We start from the raw sequence: 14,741 nt of genomic DNA on the forward strand, positions 1-14,741 counted from the left end.
GCATCCACACGAGCCAAGATTACCTTTCCTTCAGTAATCTTTGGGATGAGTCTTTAAGATGTATGTGGTTATGGTGTGATTATGTGATAATTAAGTGAAACGGATTTACTTAGTATAAAAAGTCATTTTGTTGGGGACATGGAGGTGGAGGGGGGTCCATATTAAGAGATTCATTATTCTGTTAACTTAGTATTATTTGATTTTCTTATTCAGGTGGTTCTCTCTTGCATGCACAAATAATACTTCAGGTTCTGATAATATCCAAGTAACAAGTACACATGCAAAAATGGATGAACTGTAGTCTCTGTTCCAGCGTTTTATTTTCTTTTAAGGCAGATTATTGTGTGAGTTCACAAATTTCAAAGTAATTGTAATTTTGAGCAGAACATAGCAGTGACAAGAATAAAGTTGCATCTCTGGAACTCTCTTAAACACTCAGCCTGCACAATCCCTCACACTTCATGCTATGCCTTTAGGTTCAATAACCATTTAAATATTTCTTAAATAGGGATGCAAAAACCCCCACTGGACCCTCTTGGCCTTCAGCTTAACTCAGTTAGGGTTTTTTTTAGAAAATAAAGTGAAATATGATTGTTTTTCACTTCAAATGATAAAGTTATGAAATAGATTTTAACTTTGTTGTTGTTGAACTCTTCTTTTTAATGGTTCAGGCACTGTTCATGTTGAATATCTGGCATTTTGACTGTCTTCTAAGAAATTTCTTTTTAAAAGAGTGCCTTCTCTGAAAATGTTTTGTAAATGGAAAACTAGCACAAGTTGATGGAAAAGCATGCAGCTTTAATGGATAGCAGGAAGGGATCACATCTCTAAAGGTACTAATACCTAGGTGGTTCAAAAGTGATCTGTCATGAGCTGTAAATAACAAACTCAATAGTATCTTGGAGTTTGACTACAAATATGGCTTAGGCTGGGAAACCGTGGCATTTATGTGGTGTTTCTTGCCTTTAAAGTTCAGAATAGTGATATATTGCGATTCCCTATAACCGTTTTTATTGCATTTTCCATAGGAGCAACAGCTGCTGCTCGGAAGGAGGTTATAAGGAACAAGATAAGAGCAATAGGAAAAATGGCTAGAGTTTTCTCAGTGTTAAGGTAAGACTTTTTTTGTTGCTGTTTCAGATTTTTTTTCATCTTAAAGGACATCTTTCAATGGTTACTTAGAGCATACTACTGTTAATCAAACAGCAAAATTGATATTTTAATATACCACTCAACTGAGTTTTACAGGAACCTTTTAAAGATTGTTGTTTTATACAATATTGATGTTTATTATGACTCTGAATAATCTTCTTCCTCAGTTTGTCTCATAAAAGAGACAAACAAAAGACCAGCAAAAAAAAAAAAAAGGTGTACTAATTAACTCTTAGCTACTGTGAGGCAAGAGTTAACCGTGAAGAAAGGGTATGTTCCAGATATCTCATTAAAAAAGAAGCCAACTGTCCTACTGTGTCACCCACAGGTGTTGCCACTGGCATGAGTAAAGATGATTAAAGGTGAAAGCATTGGGGTCATTTAACTAAAAGTCTGGGAAATCATGGTGCAGGCAGCAGCAACTCATTACGTTGGGCTGCACTCCTCCAAACACATGAACATGAGTAACTAGTTGCTACCCAATGTTTAGAACTCTCCATTTGGTGTCTCTTAGCAGAAGAGAAAACATGCTGTACTATGCTCTGCTGATGTCTAAATATAGAAAAACAGTTCTCCACCTCTTTCAGCAGAAGGATTCTTTTCTCCGGAAATTGTGTGTTGCTGTGCTGTAGTCCATTTGTGGCAAAATCAAGTCAGTCTTAAAAAATGTGTTTGTATGATTGTACAATTGGTATAAAAAAAGGAAAAATAATTACTTGAAGAATACGTATCGTTTCAGATTAAACTCAAACTTGCTTGATTTGAGACTCTTCTGCAGTGTGCAGGCAGTGGGCAGGTTGTCAGTGGGTGCTTCAGTTGGACACAGCAGTTTGCCCACGTGTTGCAGCTTGCAGCATAGCTTTAAATAACATAGTGAGATGGAGGACTTTGTACCTGGGGTTCCCAAAGTGTTATGTGTGAATTACTGGTGATGCACAAGCTACTTCAAAGTAGAACCCATAAAAAAAAAAAGAGAGAAATTGGCATCGAGCCGTTTCCCTAAACAAGACAGGAGAGCAATCAAATGTTTCCACCTGCTCCTCTGTACCAAGTCTGGCGGAGAGCCTGGAGCTGACACTGCCACCACCTTCATAAAACAGCATGATTATTTTTTTCTGATGATAGTTGAGCAAACAGAGTTTGGGAAACCTGGCTCTCTCCCATATCCTTGAACTGCAGCTTCTGGATCCACTGTATTTTGTTGCAGAGCACTTTTTGAAATTTAGGATTGATTTAACAGAAACCTGGAGTTAAATATGCAGAAAGGCTTAAAATTGGATGCTCAGGTGAGGTACTTGTGCTTTGGTAACTTGCACATATATGTCAAAGATTTTTTCAAAGGGAGCTTTGGGGCAGGAGACTTTCAATAGTTTCAATGATGGAAGAAGGTTACAGCATAATTTTTTGTGTGTGATAATTTTTGTAAAGTGATATATGTGAGCCTGATAGCTTAGGGTTTTAGCACCATTTGAAACTTTGAGCTCTCTTAAGTTATTTCATGAAAACTAACATTTTGAGGCACTGAGGGAAATTAGTCTTGATCATTCTCTGAACAAAAGTCAAATTCATCTCAGTCGTGAGATGATTTCTTACCCCTACCACATACATTCCGCTATCTCCAGAAGACTGTAATGGACTGTACCTGGTAGAGAAGCCAGCATTTCACTCACTGAAGCTGATGAGCCTTTTACAGTTCTTGTTTAGTGCAGGAGAGACTGAAGATGAAGAGTATATTTGTTCCTTCTTAGCTTTAGCCAGCAAATACAGCCCATCATTAGTGTTATCAGAGGTGCAGTCAGAAAATAAACAGGTACTTCCAATGGACAGTTTCGTACATCTCAGGATGATGAGTGACATTTCATCTCAGCCACCATATTCCCCTGGGAGTACCTCTTCTCTCTTTTGTGGGGAAAGGGTGATCCTTCTCAGCTAGGGGACAGGCTTCTAGACAGCAAAAATTACACAAGATTAGTCTGGCAAATACTATTTCTACAGAAAAGCAAGGGCTTTTTTTGTGTCTTGCCAACACAATCCACATGTAACACTCAAGTGTCTGATAATTGTTTGTAACCCTGCCAAGACTGCACTGACACTATTTAAAAAACCTTTGACGTTCCTGGTTGAATCATCGACGTTTTACGAAATTTATCCCACTAATTCTTGATAAAGCGTTTCCAAATGATCAGTGCCTGACCTGACAGCCTTCAGAGGACTCAGTCTATCCTTTTGAGCTGGAGTGACCACTTTCCTCAGGGGTATAACCTGAATGTAAAACTGACATAATTCCAGCCACTTTAATCTCAAAATAAGATATGAAAACAGTGTTGTATTGAGATTCCAATGTTATAAATGAGCTTTGCTGAGAACAGTCAACATGGAAAAATTGGCTTATGTTCAGTGGAAAACCTCGTGATTCCCTGTCATTGCCCCTCCAACTTTGTTTCTGACTTTTCTTTGGACATATTTAGAAAGGAGGGAGGTAAATAAACTATTTCATGAGTTTATTTTCCTTCTTTTAAAATGGAAGTATAGGAGATGAAATAGAAAATAAGGAACACTGAAGACTGAAAAAATCTCAACGTTTGTGATACACAGGTTTCTTGGGAATATTCAGTGGAAAGATAAATAAAAATAGAGTGAATAAATTTATCCTATGAAGGTGAAGCTAAAAGTGCCATTGCAGTTTAATTAAAAAACACAAAACAACAGAAGAGAAATGGAAATAGACTGAATTGAAAATGCAGAACATACATTTGCTTTCAGAGGCAGATAATCAAGAGAAAGCAATAATTTTGGTTATTATGAAAACACTGTGATAATTCTGGCTGTTGCATTAGTTCTCATTGCTTAGGAAACTTTTGACTGCTTCACGAAGAAAGCTATGTACAAAGAAAGTGCTACTTTCAACCCAAAAACAGAGCTTAAAGAGTATATGTGGAGGTAAATAAGAGTTATTTGAAATACATGAGTAGTTCAGGACCTGTAGCTCTAATCAAAACTAAGTAGTGAATTACTGAGACAGTTTTGATAGATGAACTCATTATCCTCAAGTGTTTGTGGAACTAAATTCTGTGTTTGTGCTTGCATCTTCCAGCTTATTGTTATTATATACTTCACAGAATCACAGAATCTTAAGGGTTGGAAGGGACCTTGAAAGATCATCTAGTCCAACCCCCCTGCCAGAGCAGGACCACCTAGAGTAGGTCACACAGGAACTCATCCAGGTGGGTTTTGAGTGTCTCCAGAGAAGGAGACTCAACAACCCATCTTGGAAAGCCTGTTCCAGTGCTCTGTCACCCTCACATTGAAGACATTTTTCCGTATGTTTCTTTGGAACTTCTTGTGTTCCAGCCTGTACCCACTGCTCTTTGTCCTGTCATAGGACATCACTGAGAACAGCCTGGCTCCATCCTCCTGACACCCATCCTTTATGTATTTGTAAACTTTAATGAGATCACCCCTCAGTCTCCTCCAAGCTGAAGAGCCCCTTTCATCATAAAGGAGATGCTCCACTCCATCAACTTTGTAGCCCTGCACTGAACTCTCTCCAGCAGCTCCCTGTCCTTCTTAAACTGAGGGGCCCAGAACTGGACACAATATTCCAGATGCGGTCTCACAAGGGCAGAGGGGGAAGAGAAAGTCTCTTGGCCAACTCACCACAGCCCTTCTAATACATCCCAGGATGCCATTGGCCTTCTTGGGCACAAGGGCACATTGCTGGGACATTGGTGGTCATCCTGCTGTCCACCAGGGGTGACCTCCAGATGCATTTCCTCTATACTACTATCTAAGAGTTCATTCCCCAGCCTGTACTGGTATATGGGATTCTTCTTTCCCAGATGCAAGACTTTACACTTGCCTTTGTTGAATGTCATTAGATTTCAGAGTAACACACTTCAAAATAGGTTTCTGTTAAAGGGTTAGGGTCAGTTTTGCTGCTGAGAAAGTATCTCATCACAGACAGCATTAGAAAGCTGTATTTAGTGTCTTGTCTGAAGAGCTATTGTATTCTTCTTGCCATATATGAAAAACAACAGATATTTGAAGATCAGCAAAACATATGTAGGCTTCCTAAAATGTTTTCTTGAATCCAGTATAATTTTTAGCATACAAACCTATTTAAAATGGTGCTAGTAAGGGTGGAAGTGCTTATTCATTTTAATGAGCTTTTATCTGCCTGTTTTTTTAAAGTGGCTTATGCTCTTTAATAAGTAATGCAACTGACATCTAGTGTAGACAAAAGCAAAACAACAAATTAAGTTGGTTTTATGCCACATGGTATAAGACATGTATTTTCAGTAATAACTGCTCCTTTGGTCTTATTTCTCTCAACTTTGTGGATTTATGTATATATATTCCAATATGTCTCAAATGTAGTTTGCTAGATGCAGGTTACAGAGTCTACTTTATTGTGGGCCTGTGTATGGTGTGGCACAAAGGTGAACTACTCACAAAGCAGTGAGGGGAATTGCACTGGTCTTATCACCAGATTTTATCCTAATAAGGAGTTGGAGAAAACCAAATACTTGTGAGTCAGATGTAGCTTAAGGTATCTAAAGCACCTTCTGTCCTTAAAGAAAAGGGACAATTATTTACTTTTGGGGTGTTTTTTTTTTTCTTTCTGCAGAGAAGAGAGTGAAAGTGTGCTCACACTGAAAGGATTGACTCCAACAGGAATGCTGCCCAGTGGTGTGCTCTCTGGAGGAAAGCAAACACTGCAAAGCGGTAAGCATGTTTACCTGCATGTGTCATTATGTGTAAAAAAATCAGTTAGTTTTCAACTGCAGAACACAAGAAAAGTAACTGCAGTCTTCTCGGGAAAAAATAAAAGACAATAAAACAGTCGGTTTATTTATTGGAGCATTTGTGAGCAGTTCATATAAGGTCACTTCTCAAGACTTAGCACATACCACTGATTTTCAAAGAAAAGGGGCAAAAAAAGTCCCTGAAAATTAACTTTTCAGAATAGTAGATCAGCATTGCATGCAGATTGTGCCCTTTCCGCAGCTTACAGCATCTTTTGAGGTTTTTTAAGCAGCCTTTGATACACAGATTACTGAAGGTTCAGCTTAGATAATGATACTCAAACTCTTATTTTATCTGATTTGTTCATTCTCACAGAGAATTACCAATGGGAAATAACTCTAGAATTAGAATTTCTCTCCCAGTGATTCTAGGTGACAGCATGAGAAGAATTTTGCTCTGATTTAAGCCCAAGTGAGGGAAGGCTCTTGCAAACACTGTGTTTGCTCTGTACACAAACACAATACAAATTATCATTTTGGTTTTATACCAAGTGCTTCCTGTTTCAGGAAATCTGTAAGCCTATAGCAGGGCTGCAGCTGATGAAATATTCCTTTTGGAATAAGGAGTTGCAAAGTATTTAATTTACTACTGTAAACTCTCCTTTTTCCCTGTGTGTATTGCTGTAGAGTATATTGCAGGCACACAAGAATGTCTCTCACTAATTGAGTTTCTGTTGGCAGTAGATGTAAGAAATAGAAATGCTTTTTAACCTTAACACAGTCTCAGCCTCTTGTCTTCCTGCTTCTTTGCTGGAGCATTCTTTCTCTGTATTTTTCCCTTTACTATCTCTTTTACCTAGATGACTCAGGTATATGGTGATAAACCTTCTTTTCCCCTTTTTTCCCCTGTCCGTTTTTTCTTTTTGATGACTTGTGTGTTATGGACATAGTAACATTCTGCACTGAAAATGCTGCAATATGATTCCACAGGATGCCTTTATCAATGGAGCTGTGGGCTTTAGCTAGGCTTTTCTCTGTATAGTTGCTTTACATTTATCAGAAAATTTGGTACAAGGAAACTGCTATGGTTGCCCTGGCAAAATATTAGGAATTGAAATTAATTTGAGAAAATTGCCTGAAGTTCTTATTTATTACAGTGACTAAAAGGAAAATCTCCTCATACTGCAGTATTCTGGCTTAGTAAAACATTACTATACACAAGCTTCTTCATTGGTTAATATGTAGTACCTCATCCAGCAAATAATCTGGAGCTTACATAGTTTCTGTTAAGCACACGTTCACATTACCATATGTATTAACAGAAAATATGAGTAGTATGTACTGTTGTGGAAGTATACATTTTAGTCATCATTTTTTTTTTTTAATGTTAGTGCTGGTTTGGAACTGGTTATTCATTTTGATTTCTCATCCTGGTTATCGTGTTTCATTTTCTTTTTAAGTTTGCATTGGGTTTCTTTCTTAATTTTTACCAGCTCTCTTGCTCTGTAACTCGAGAGACATAAGCTTACCTTGGTGCATGCGGGTTAGCTCCTATCGTTCCCCCATGCAGCAAGGTAATAGTATACATATTTGCATATTGATCTCAGTCCATATTTAATATACTAACTACAAAAAAAGGTTTGTTTTTTATGGAGGATGAAAAAAGCTTTTATGTAGGGAAAAATGAGGCGAAAAAGAAGAAAGTAAATCCTAAAATCTCATCTTCTTGAAATATTCTCTTAACTAGAGAAGGTCTTCAAAATCAAAATTTCTTTTTAAATGTCTAAGCTGTACCATTGCTATATTGAATTGCATTTCCTGATTTGCATCAGCTTCTAAATTTCTGGCTGTAGAAACAATTGAATGCCAAAGATGATGGGTAGAATTCAAATTATATTATGTCTGTAAGACCAATTAATGGTTTTGAAACAGTGGTAGCTTGGTATTCATAATACTGCAGCAACCTCCCAACTACCACCTTTCTTCTCTCTAGCCAGGCTTTGCAATTTTGGAGGTCCAGCAGCTTTAAATCTTGTATCTATGTCCATTGACTTAAATAAGAGAGTAGGAGAATGCTGTTTTCAGAAACTGGGTTGACGAAAAGGACGCTAACAGATGGAACAGACTGGACAAGATTGCAAACAAAGGCAAAACTGTCTGAGCAAACTCTGTCCCGTGCTGTGGGGAGGTTTCTTTTAGTCAGAAAAGAGAAAAAGAAATCATTCTGAGAAATTGCATACATGACACTTTTGCCTTGTACCATCAGCTAATACTTTTCAAGCCAGCATCATAAGTGGTACAAATCTTTTGTGTGATGGCTTTATGCCATTTTTTGTTCTCTTTTGACAGGGCAAATCAAACTGCTCTTATTCAAAGCTGGGAGAATTATACAATGACCTTTTCAGGTCAGATGTACAATATGTAAGACATCTTTATTTGTAGTTCTTTTGAGTTAAAAGAAAACTACTCAAACGTGTATGGAAACTTCTGCTTCAAAACAAACTATAGCCTAATTCAATTTGCAAGTTACTGTTTTTGTGTAAGCATTTCTCTGTGTGTCTGTTTCACCAAAATCCAGCACTTACAGTAACATTAGTGTTGTAGCTCCTTTGCTGTTCACTGACTTGTTCTTAGAGTTAAAATCCTCTGCTCATTTTTCTCATTCGTTTTGCTACCCCTTTCTTCTCTTCAGCTACTGTTGAGGCTATTGAGGCTGATGAAGGTAAATTGGCCAGTCCCCTTTCTGTTGGTGCTACAACAGATAAGGGCTCTGCTGGGTGTATTCATTTTGCTGTAGCTTGTACAGATTGTGTGGGTGTTGGGCTAACAATTGTGGCTCGATATTAACCAAAATGTAATTGCTTTAAAGGGGAAAATGTTTTTTGGTGGTTGGTTTTTTTTCTGTTGCTGCCGTTGTGTTTTTTTTTTCTTTCTGAAAGTTAAAATCACATTGGAATTGCTGTATGTTGAACTAAGCACTGAGTAATGCCACAGGAGGAGATCAGGGGACTTGGATTTTGTGGGACATAACTTGGCAGCAGCTTGTAAATGTCCTGTGACACATAGGTCAAAAGCTGTGTGCTGGAGGCTGGGTCTTGTCTCCACCTCAAACCGTCCTCAGCAATCTCTGATCAAGTAAAATGCACAGCTTTTTGTAAATATTCTCTCTTTTTGTTGTGGTATGTTTTTTTCCCTTTTTTGTTTTTTTGCTTCAGTTCGTTTCCTTTCATTTAGGTAGCTAGTAAAAATTTTTTATTGGTCTTTTGTTACAGTTCAGCGTGTTTCTGTTTCTCTTTAAAAGTAAAACAACATGAGACATTTGTCTGCAAGATGTCTGCTTCCTCTGGTAGTGGCAGTTTACACACTGGATGTTTACATCAGAACAACCATTAACATCAGCACCGTTTTAGCTACAAATATAAAGCAAATGGCTGCCTAGGAAGATTCCTGAATGTTTAGTATTGAAAACTGTGGTGCTTTACTGATAGAACTCCAATTTAACCCTTCAGTAATTTTTGACACTACGGTTAAAACCGAAGTGTTGCAACGTAGATGCACGACATTCATTCAGCATTCTAAATTTTTGGAAGAAGAATTTTCAGAATTCCCCTTTAAAACAAAATTCTTCAGTTGTATTTTGTTCTTGCCCCTCTCAAATTTTCTGTATGTTTTTTTTTTTTTTTAGTTAATTTAAAAATTTTAAAAAATCTGATGATTGCTGTCCTTTGGTAAGATGTGCCCTTTTGGCCAGTTGAATTTGTTTTTGATTTTTGTAAAGCAGTGAACAAAATTACAGAACAAACAAGTAAGAGAAAATACAACTGCTTTCTAAATAGCAGTGAGTAAGCTGCTATTTATGTTGGAATTATCTATTCCTATCAGCAATCTCTAATCTGCAGTGTGCATTCTTGTTGACAGTTTGGCTGTTTTCTGTGACTTTCTGTGACTATGTGTTGTGTTTTAGTATACTCTCAATGTAAACTGCTAATACTCGTTGTCTGACCAGCAACTACAGCAGAGCACCTTCCTCAGTATCACAGATGGTAACATGTCTGCTTGAAATAGTCGATTGAATGTGCCCTCATTCCAGCAATATGCACCCTTCAAGTTAACTACTGATTTGCCATCCTTGCTATTTAGCCACAGTAGCCATAGTCGTAACGACTAGTCTGTGTAGACAAAGCTAACGATGGAGAAAATGTTTCGCCCTTTACCAATTGTCCCTCTGCAGTTTGATTCAGTGTCCGATAACACCAAATGGGCTGTGCTACTGGCAAGATTCAGGACACAGCGAGTGTTTCTGTTTTGACACAGCCATTCATTAAACTATTGCTTTAAGGGACTGGCCTGGGTGCTTGTTAGATTCTTCATTTTTGTGCTAGAAGATAAAAGTTAAGAAAAAAAAGAATGAACCCAGGCTTGAAAAAACTCACTGTAAAGCCTGTTCTGTTTTCACTGCTCCATCCCCGCTCACTTGACTATTCACCATTATGATGTTGTTGATGTTTTTCTAAGTTCAAGTATAATACATGTTAAAACTCGTGCACTTCACAAAGTTCCAATGTAACATTTGTGAAACTGGCGAAGGAACTAAATCCTGAGGCAAACAGGATCTATCCGTTTTCATAGGAACATTTGGCAAAAATGTTAGCATGAGAAAGCTTTTCTCGCTCCCCCAAAAATATAAGGAGTGGTAGATTGGTACCAGGGATGTTCTGGGGGTTTGGATTCGTCCACTTTTTTCTTTAACAGAAGTTACCAGCTTGTCCAGAATCAGGACTGCATATTGGAAAGAGAGCAGAAGTACTTTGCAGTAAAGAGAAGCTAAAGGGAGGAATATTGAACGTGATCTTTGAAACTCCCCCAGCATTTTCTCTCGAGGGAGTTTGCAGTTTCCTGGTACTAACACACCATTTCTGCTGTATGGCATGTTAAGGTAGAGGCATAGCAGAAGTGCCAGCTCTGGGAAGTGTACTGAATTGATTCGGTGCTTATAAGAGAAAAACACACAGAAAGCTATGACAAAAAATTATCTACGGAGCTGTGACTTGCTGTTTGCCTGCTGTGCTTTTTTATCTTTTACTTTAAATCTAAAGATCTTTGACTCTTCAATTAAAGAGAGAAAAAAAAAAAGAAAAAAATCACACTGTACAAATACATTCCCCAGCCTATGGCTGCCTTCTGAGATTGGTGTGGCCTCATCAGCATCGCTGCTGAAGGACAGACCAAAAGTCCTCAGGTTCAATTGGAACTTTGGTCCTTTGTCAGTGCGTTTCCAAAGTTAAATTGTACAAACATGCCAAAATTACGATATCCCTGGTCCATGTTGCACTCCTGGTCGATTCAAGTTGCCTTCTAGAAGTTGAGGGATTTGTTGGGGAGTGTAACCTCACCAAGTGATAAACAAGCAGCTCACCTGCGTTGATCACATAAGGCAACCTGTTGCAGGGTAACCCCAGATCTCCCATAGCTTTAATGTAAATCCTGGCAGTGCTTTTTCCCCTGCTCTTTGAAAGTCAAGTGGGAGTTGTGCCTGTTTAAGGGTGTTATGGCAAGGCACAGTGTCTTTAAGGCTGTACATGGTGATGACATATGCTAACTCACCAGCTCACTGCTGTGCCCGAAGAATGGTTTCTAACTGCAAACTGTACTTTCATGTCAGCTTCTTAGCATTTTAAGCTGAATCCCAGTGGATAACAAAATACTGGAAGTTGATCTTGTTGAAAAAAACAATTGTGTTGTGAGACAGTGGTGGTTAACCCCCAGTTCTTTCTGCGTACGGTAAGGAGTCGGTCGTGTTGTCAGATCTCCTCATTGCCACCTTCACAAAGGACTTTCTCACTCATTGCTAAGTTGGGGGAAAAGCTGCTGAGAGTTTTACCTTGCTAATTTCACTTTTTAATAATCCTTTATTTAGCTATCAAAGGATTTTCACCCCAACATAAGATCACTAGCTTCGAAGAGGCCAAAGGCTTAGATCGAATTAATGAGCGAATGCCTCCGCGCAGAGATGTGCCATCCGATGCCAACCTTAACTCCATCAACAAGGCAATCTCCACAGAGACTAATGGCACGGACAGCAACGGCAGTAATAGCAGCAATATTCAGTGACCACTGTCCGGGAGGGGGGTTGAGCTGCAGGGCGCGACGGGGTTGCTGCACATCAGCAGTGGGATGTTCTTGCCTCTGATAATAGCTTACTTGCTCTGGGGGCCAGGTGTTGGATTCAGTTTACAAAAATCATCTATGAAGAGATCGTCAACTTTAATTTGGTGGGAGGGAGGGTGGGAGAGAGACACCTCCTTTGGATATGCCTTTAAAATGCTTGTAGAAAAATGAAAGCTCACGCTGGTATATATTGCAAAGTTAGGGGAATGAACATGTTTTCCTACTGCATTGGGAACGTCTAGGTATGTTACTGAAAGGCCTTTTATTATGTTACTGGACATGACAACTTTGTTTAATTTCTTACTAACTATTGTACGTTTACAGTTGCAGCACTAAACATGGACAACATCGAAACATTTTTAACAAAATGTACAAATTAAATAAGGACTATTTATTGATAATGTTTTGCTACTCTTGTCAGACAATGGCTATGAAATAAATTAGGCAGTCTTTAAAAATATAGAGAAAAAAGAAAAAAAAAAAACCAGAATGTTGGAAATTTGTTTAAAATGCCAAAAAAAAAAAAGAGTGAGAGAGAGAGAGAGAGAGACAGTTTAATTTTGTACAGATTATGCTTACCTCAGGTTTCTTTAGTGTGCTTCAATGCCCTTCTTTAAATATAACACTTATCTTACTAATTTGGCAGCAATTATCCTTTTCTTTGTTTAAAAAAAAAAAAAACTGGAATAATTATAACATTTATCTTTTTTTGCTGTTTATATTTAGGGGGGTTTGGTTTGGGGGATTTTCTGGGTTTTTTTGGTAAATCAAGTCTTGGTTGTGGCTTGCTGAATTTAAATATTTATGAGTGGTGCATTTTTAAGTATAGTGAACAAGACACCATATTAAGTGCAGTGAAAAGCATCTATATTCTGTAAAAATCTGCCTATGCATGTTTTTTAAGAAAAAAAAAATGGCTGTATAGGCCTGTATGGGACTGTAATGCGCTTAGTGGTCTGACTTATACTGGAAATGTATGTATACTGGCGTACTTTATATTCTCTAAAAAAAATGCTTAATGCCTTTGAAATTTTGTAATCAAAAAAAAAAAAAAGCTTTGAAAAATCTAAGGGGAGAGTATTCTTAAAGTTTTTAACATAAGCTTGTCAGTGCACATATAGATGGGTAGCATGTTTAGCAAACCTTGTGAAATTTAAATAAGTTTGTAGTTACATGTGAAATTCTAAATGCATGATAACTGTTAATGTCATAATGGTTTAGTCATTTTGTTCTGTTCTGTCATGTGCCACAAAATGTGTAATTTTTTCACTTTTTTCCCTTTGTATATCAGTTACGGGTTTCAACTGGTTCATTCTAAAAGAGAAAAAGAAACAAAACAAAACAGTCCATTGATATTTTTTAACAATTGTATAAGTGCCCAAGTAATTCACTACAGCCTACAGCCTTGCCTTTGTAATTTGACTTCGAAATGTTGGCAATCAAAGCATGCACTTGTAACAATGAAAGAAGCATTTTATATTACTACTCAATAAAAATGTGCATGAACTTAAGCACTCTTTCCTTTCTTGCTGGCTCAGTCACAGATACACACACAGGCGTGCGCTTGTTACTCTCTTTTGCTTCGGACAGGAGAAGGCCGTTGCTGTAAAAGAAGAATGACTTGTTTCATGATTCAAGGTCAGTTTTTCCCTAAAAAAAAAATCTGTTTGTTACCCAACTGGTTTAGGCTACTAAACATCTTCAGACTTATCCCCAAGTTCTGGTTAGAAAGTTGAGTTTTGCACTTAAATGAATAAGGACATATCCCACAAGTACAGTGCAGAAGAAAACATGTGCCTTCTGTGTGCTTCCACCTACCCCCTCATGCATCCCCACTCCAACCTGGAACGTTTGCAAAGGACTCCCTAACTGTGCTCAGAGTCCTTCCAGTCTGTCATCCCATAAAGTACTGATGGACAATGCCAAGTGGTGCGATGTTGTGGGTATCTCTTTAGTCCTCCTTTCAGGTAGCATTATTAAATGTTGGCTCAGTGCTTACTTTCTTAGGTGTTTTTCCCACTTTCACTCTTCTTAATCTCAGTAAAACATGACAGATGGCAAAAAAGAAGAGAATTCCTAATATAGTAGGAATAAGGACTAGGAAGCTGGATCAATTTTAGATAGACATGTTTATTTCAGATTGTACAGAAATGTAGCACAGGGGAGAGACACATACAGTCTAAATATGGTCTCTGTGAAAAGTCATGGTGTAAGTTTGAGTGGCCACAACTGAAGACACTTCTGACCTTGTAAGTTGAAGAAATTGGAGCTATACCTCAGAAAATGGAAGAAGCAGAGGTGTGTTGCAATTGCAGAGTTGAGATGTACTAAGATACAGATCCAAAAAGGTAAGAGAAAATGAATGCTTCACCAGTCTGAGAGGACAGTGGAAGACTGGAATGATAATTATTGCCAAATTTGGTAATAAATTTGATCATCAAATTATCCAGGTAGGTATTAACTGCAAGAGAGAGGACCTTCTTTGTGGTCTGTCTTGTACTGTCCCCCACCTACTGCTGATCCTCAGTGCGTCAGAAGGCAGCAAACAAGTCGTTGGAAGAATCTGGCCAGTCTTGTACTGAGGGAAATAGTCCCTTGTTGGATTCAGCAGGCAAATGGCTGAAAGCAATTTGAAAGCAAACCTTAAAGCAGATGGTTTGTATATGGTCCTTATTG

At 38.1% G+C, this 14,741-nt stretch overlaps 1 protein-coding gene across 1 annotated transcript in view; it reads left to right on the forward strand.

Annotated features, from left to right (window-relative positions):
* The window catches only part of PPP3CA (protein phosphatase 3 catalytic subunit alpha), a 203,264-nt gene extending 189,688 nt beyond the window's left edge, over positions 1 to 13,576 (forward strand). The window contains exons 11-13 of the mRNA XM_061993547.1: positions 1,029 to 1,113; positions 5,780 to 5,877; positions 11,815 to 13,576. Of these exons, the coding sequence (XP_061849531.1) occupies positions 1,029 to 1,113; positions 5,780 to 5,877; positions 11,815 to 12,008 (377 nt within the window). The 3' untranslated portion in view covers positions 12,009 to 13,576. The remainder of the gene's footprint in view (positions 1 to 1,028; positions 1,114 to 5,779; positions 5,878 to 11,814) is intronic.
* The last annotated feature ends 1,165 nt before the right edge of the window (positions 13,577 to 14,741 follow it).

Source organism: Colius striatus, chromosome 3 (assembly GCF_028858725.1).
Source record: "Colius striatus isolate bColStr4 chromosome 3, bColStr4.1.hap1, whole genome shotgun sequence".
Lineage (NCBI taxonomy): Eukaryota > Metazoa > Chordata > Aves > Coliiformes > Coliidae > Colius > Colius striatus.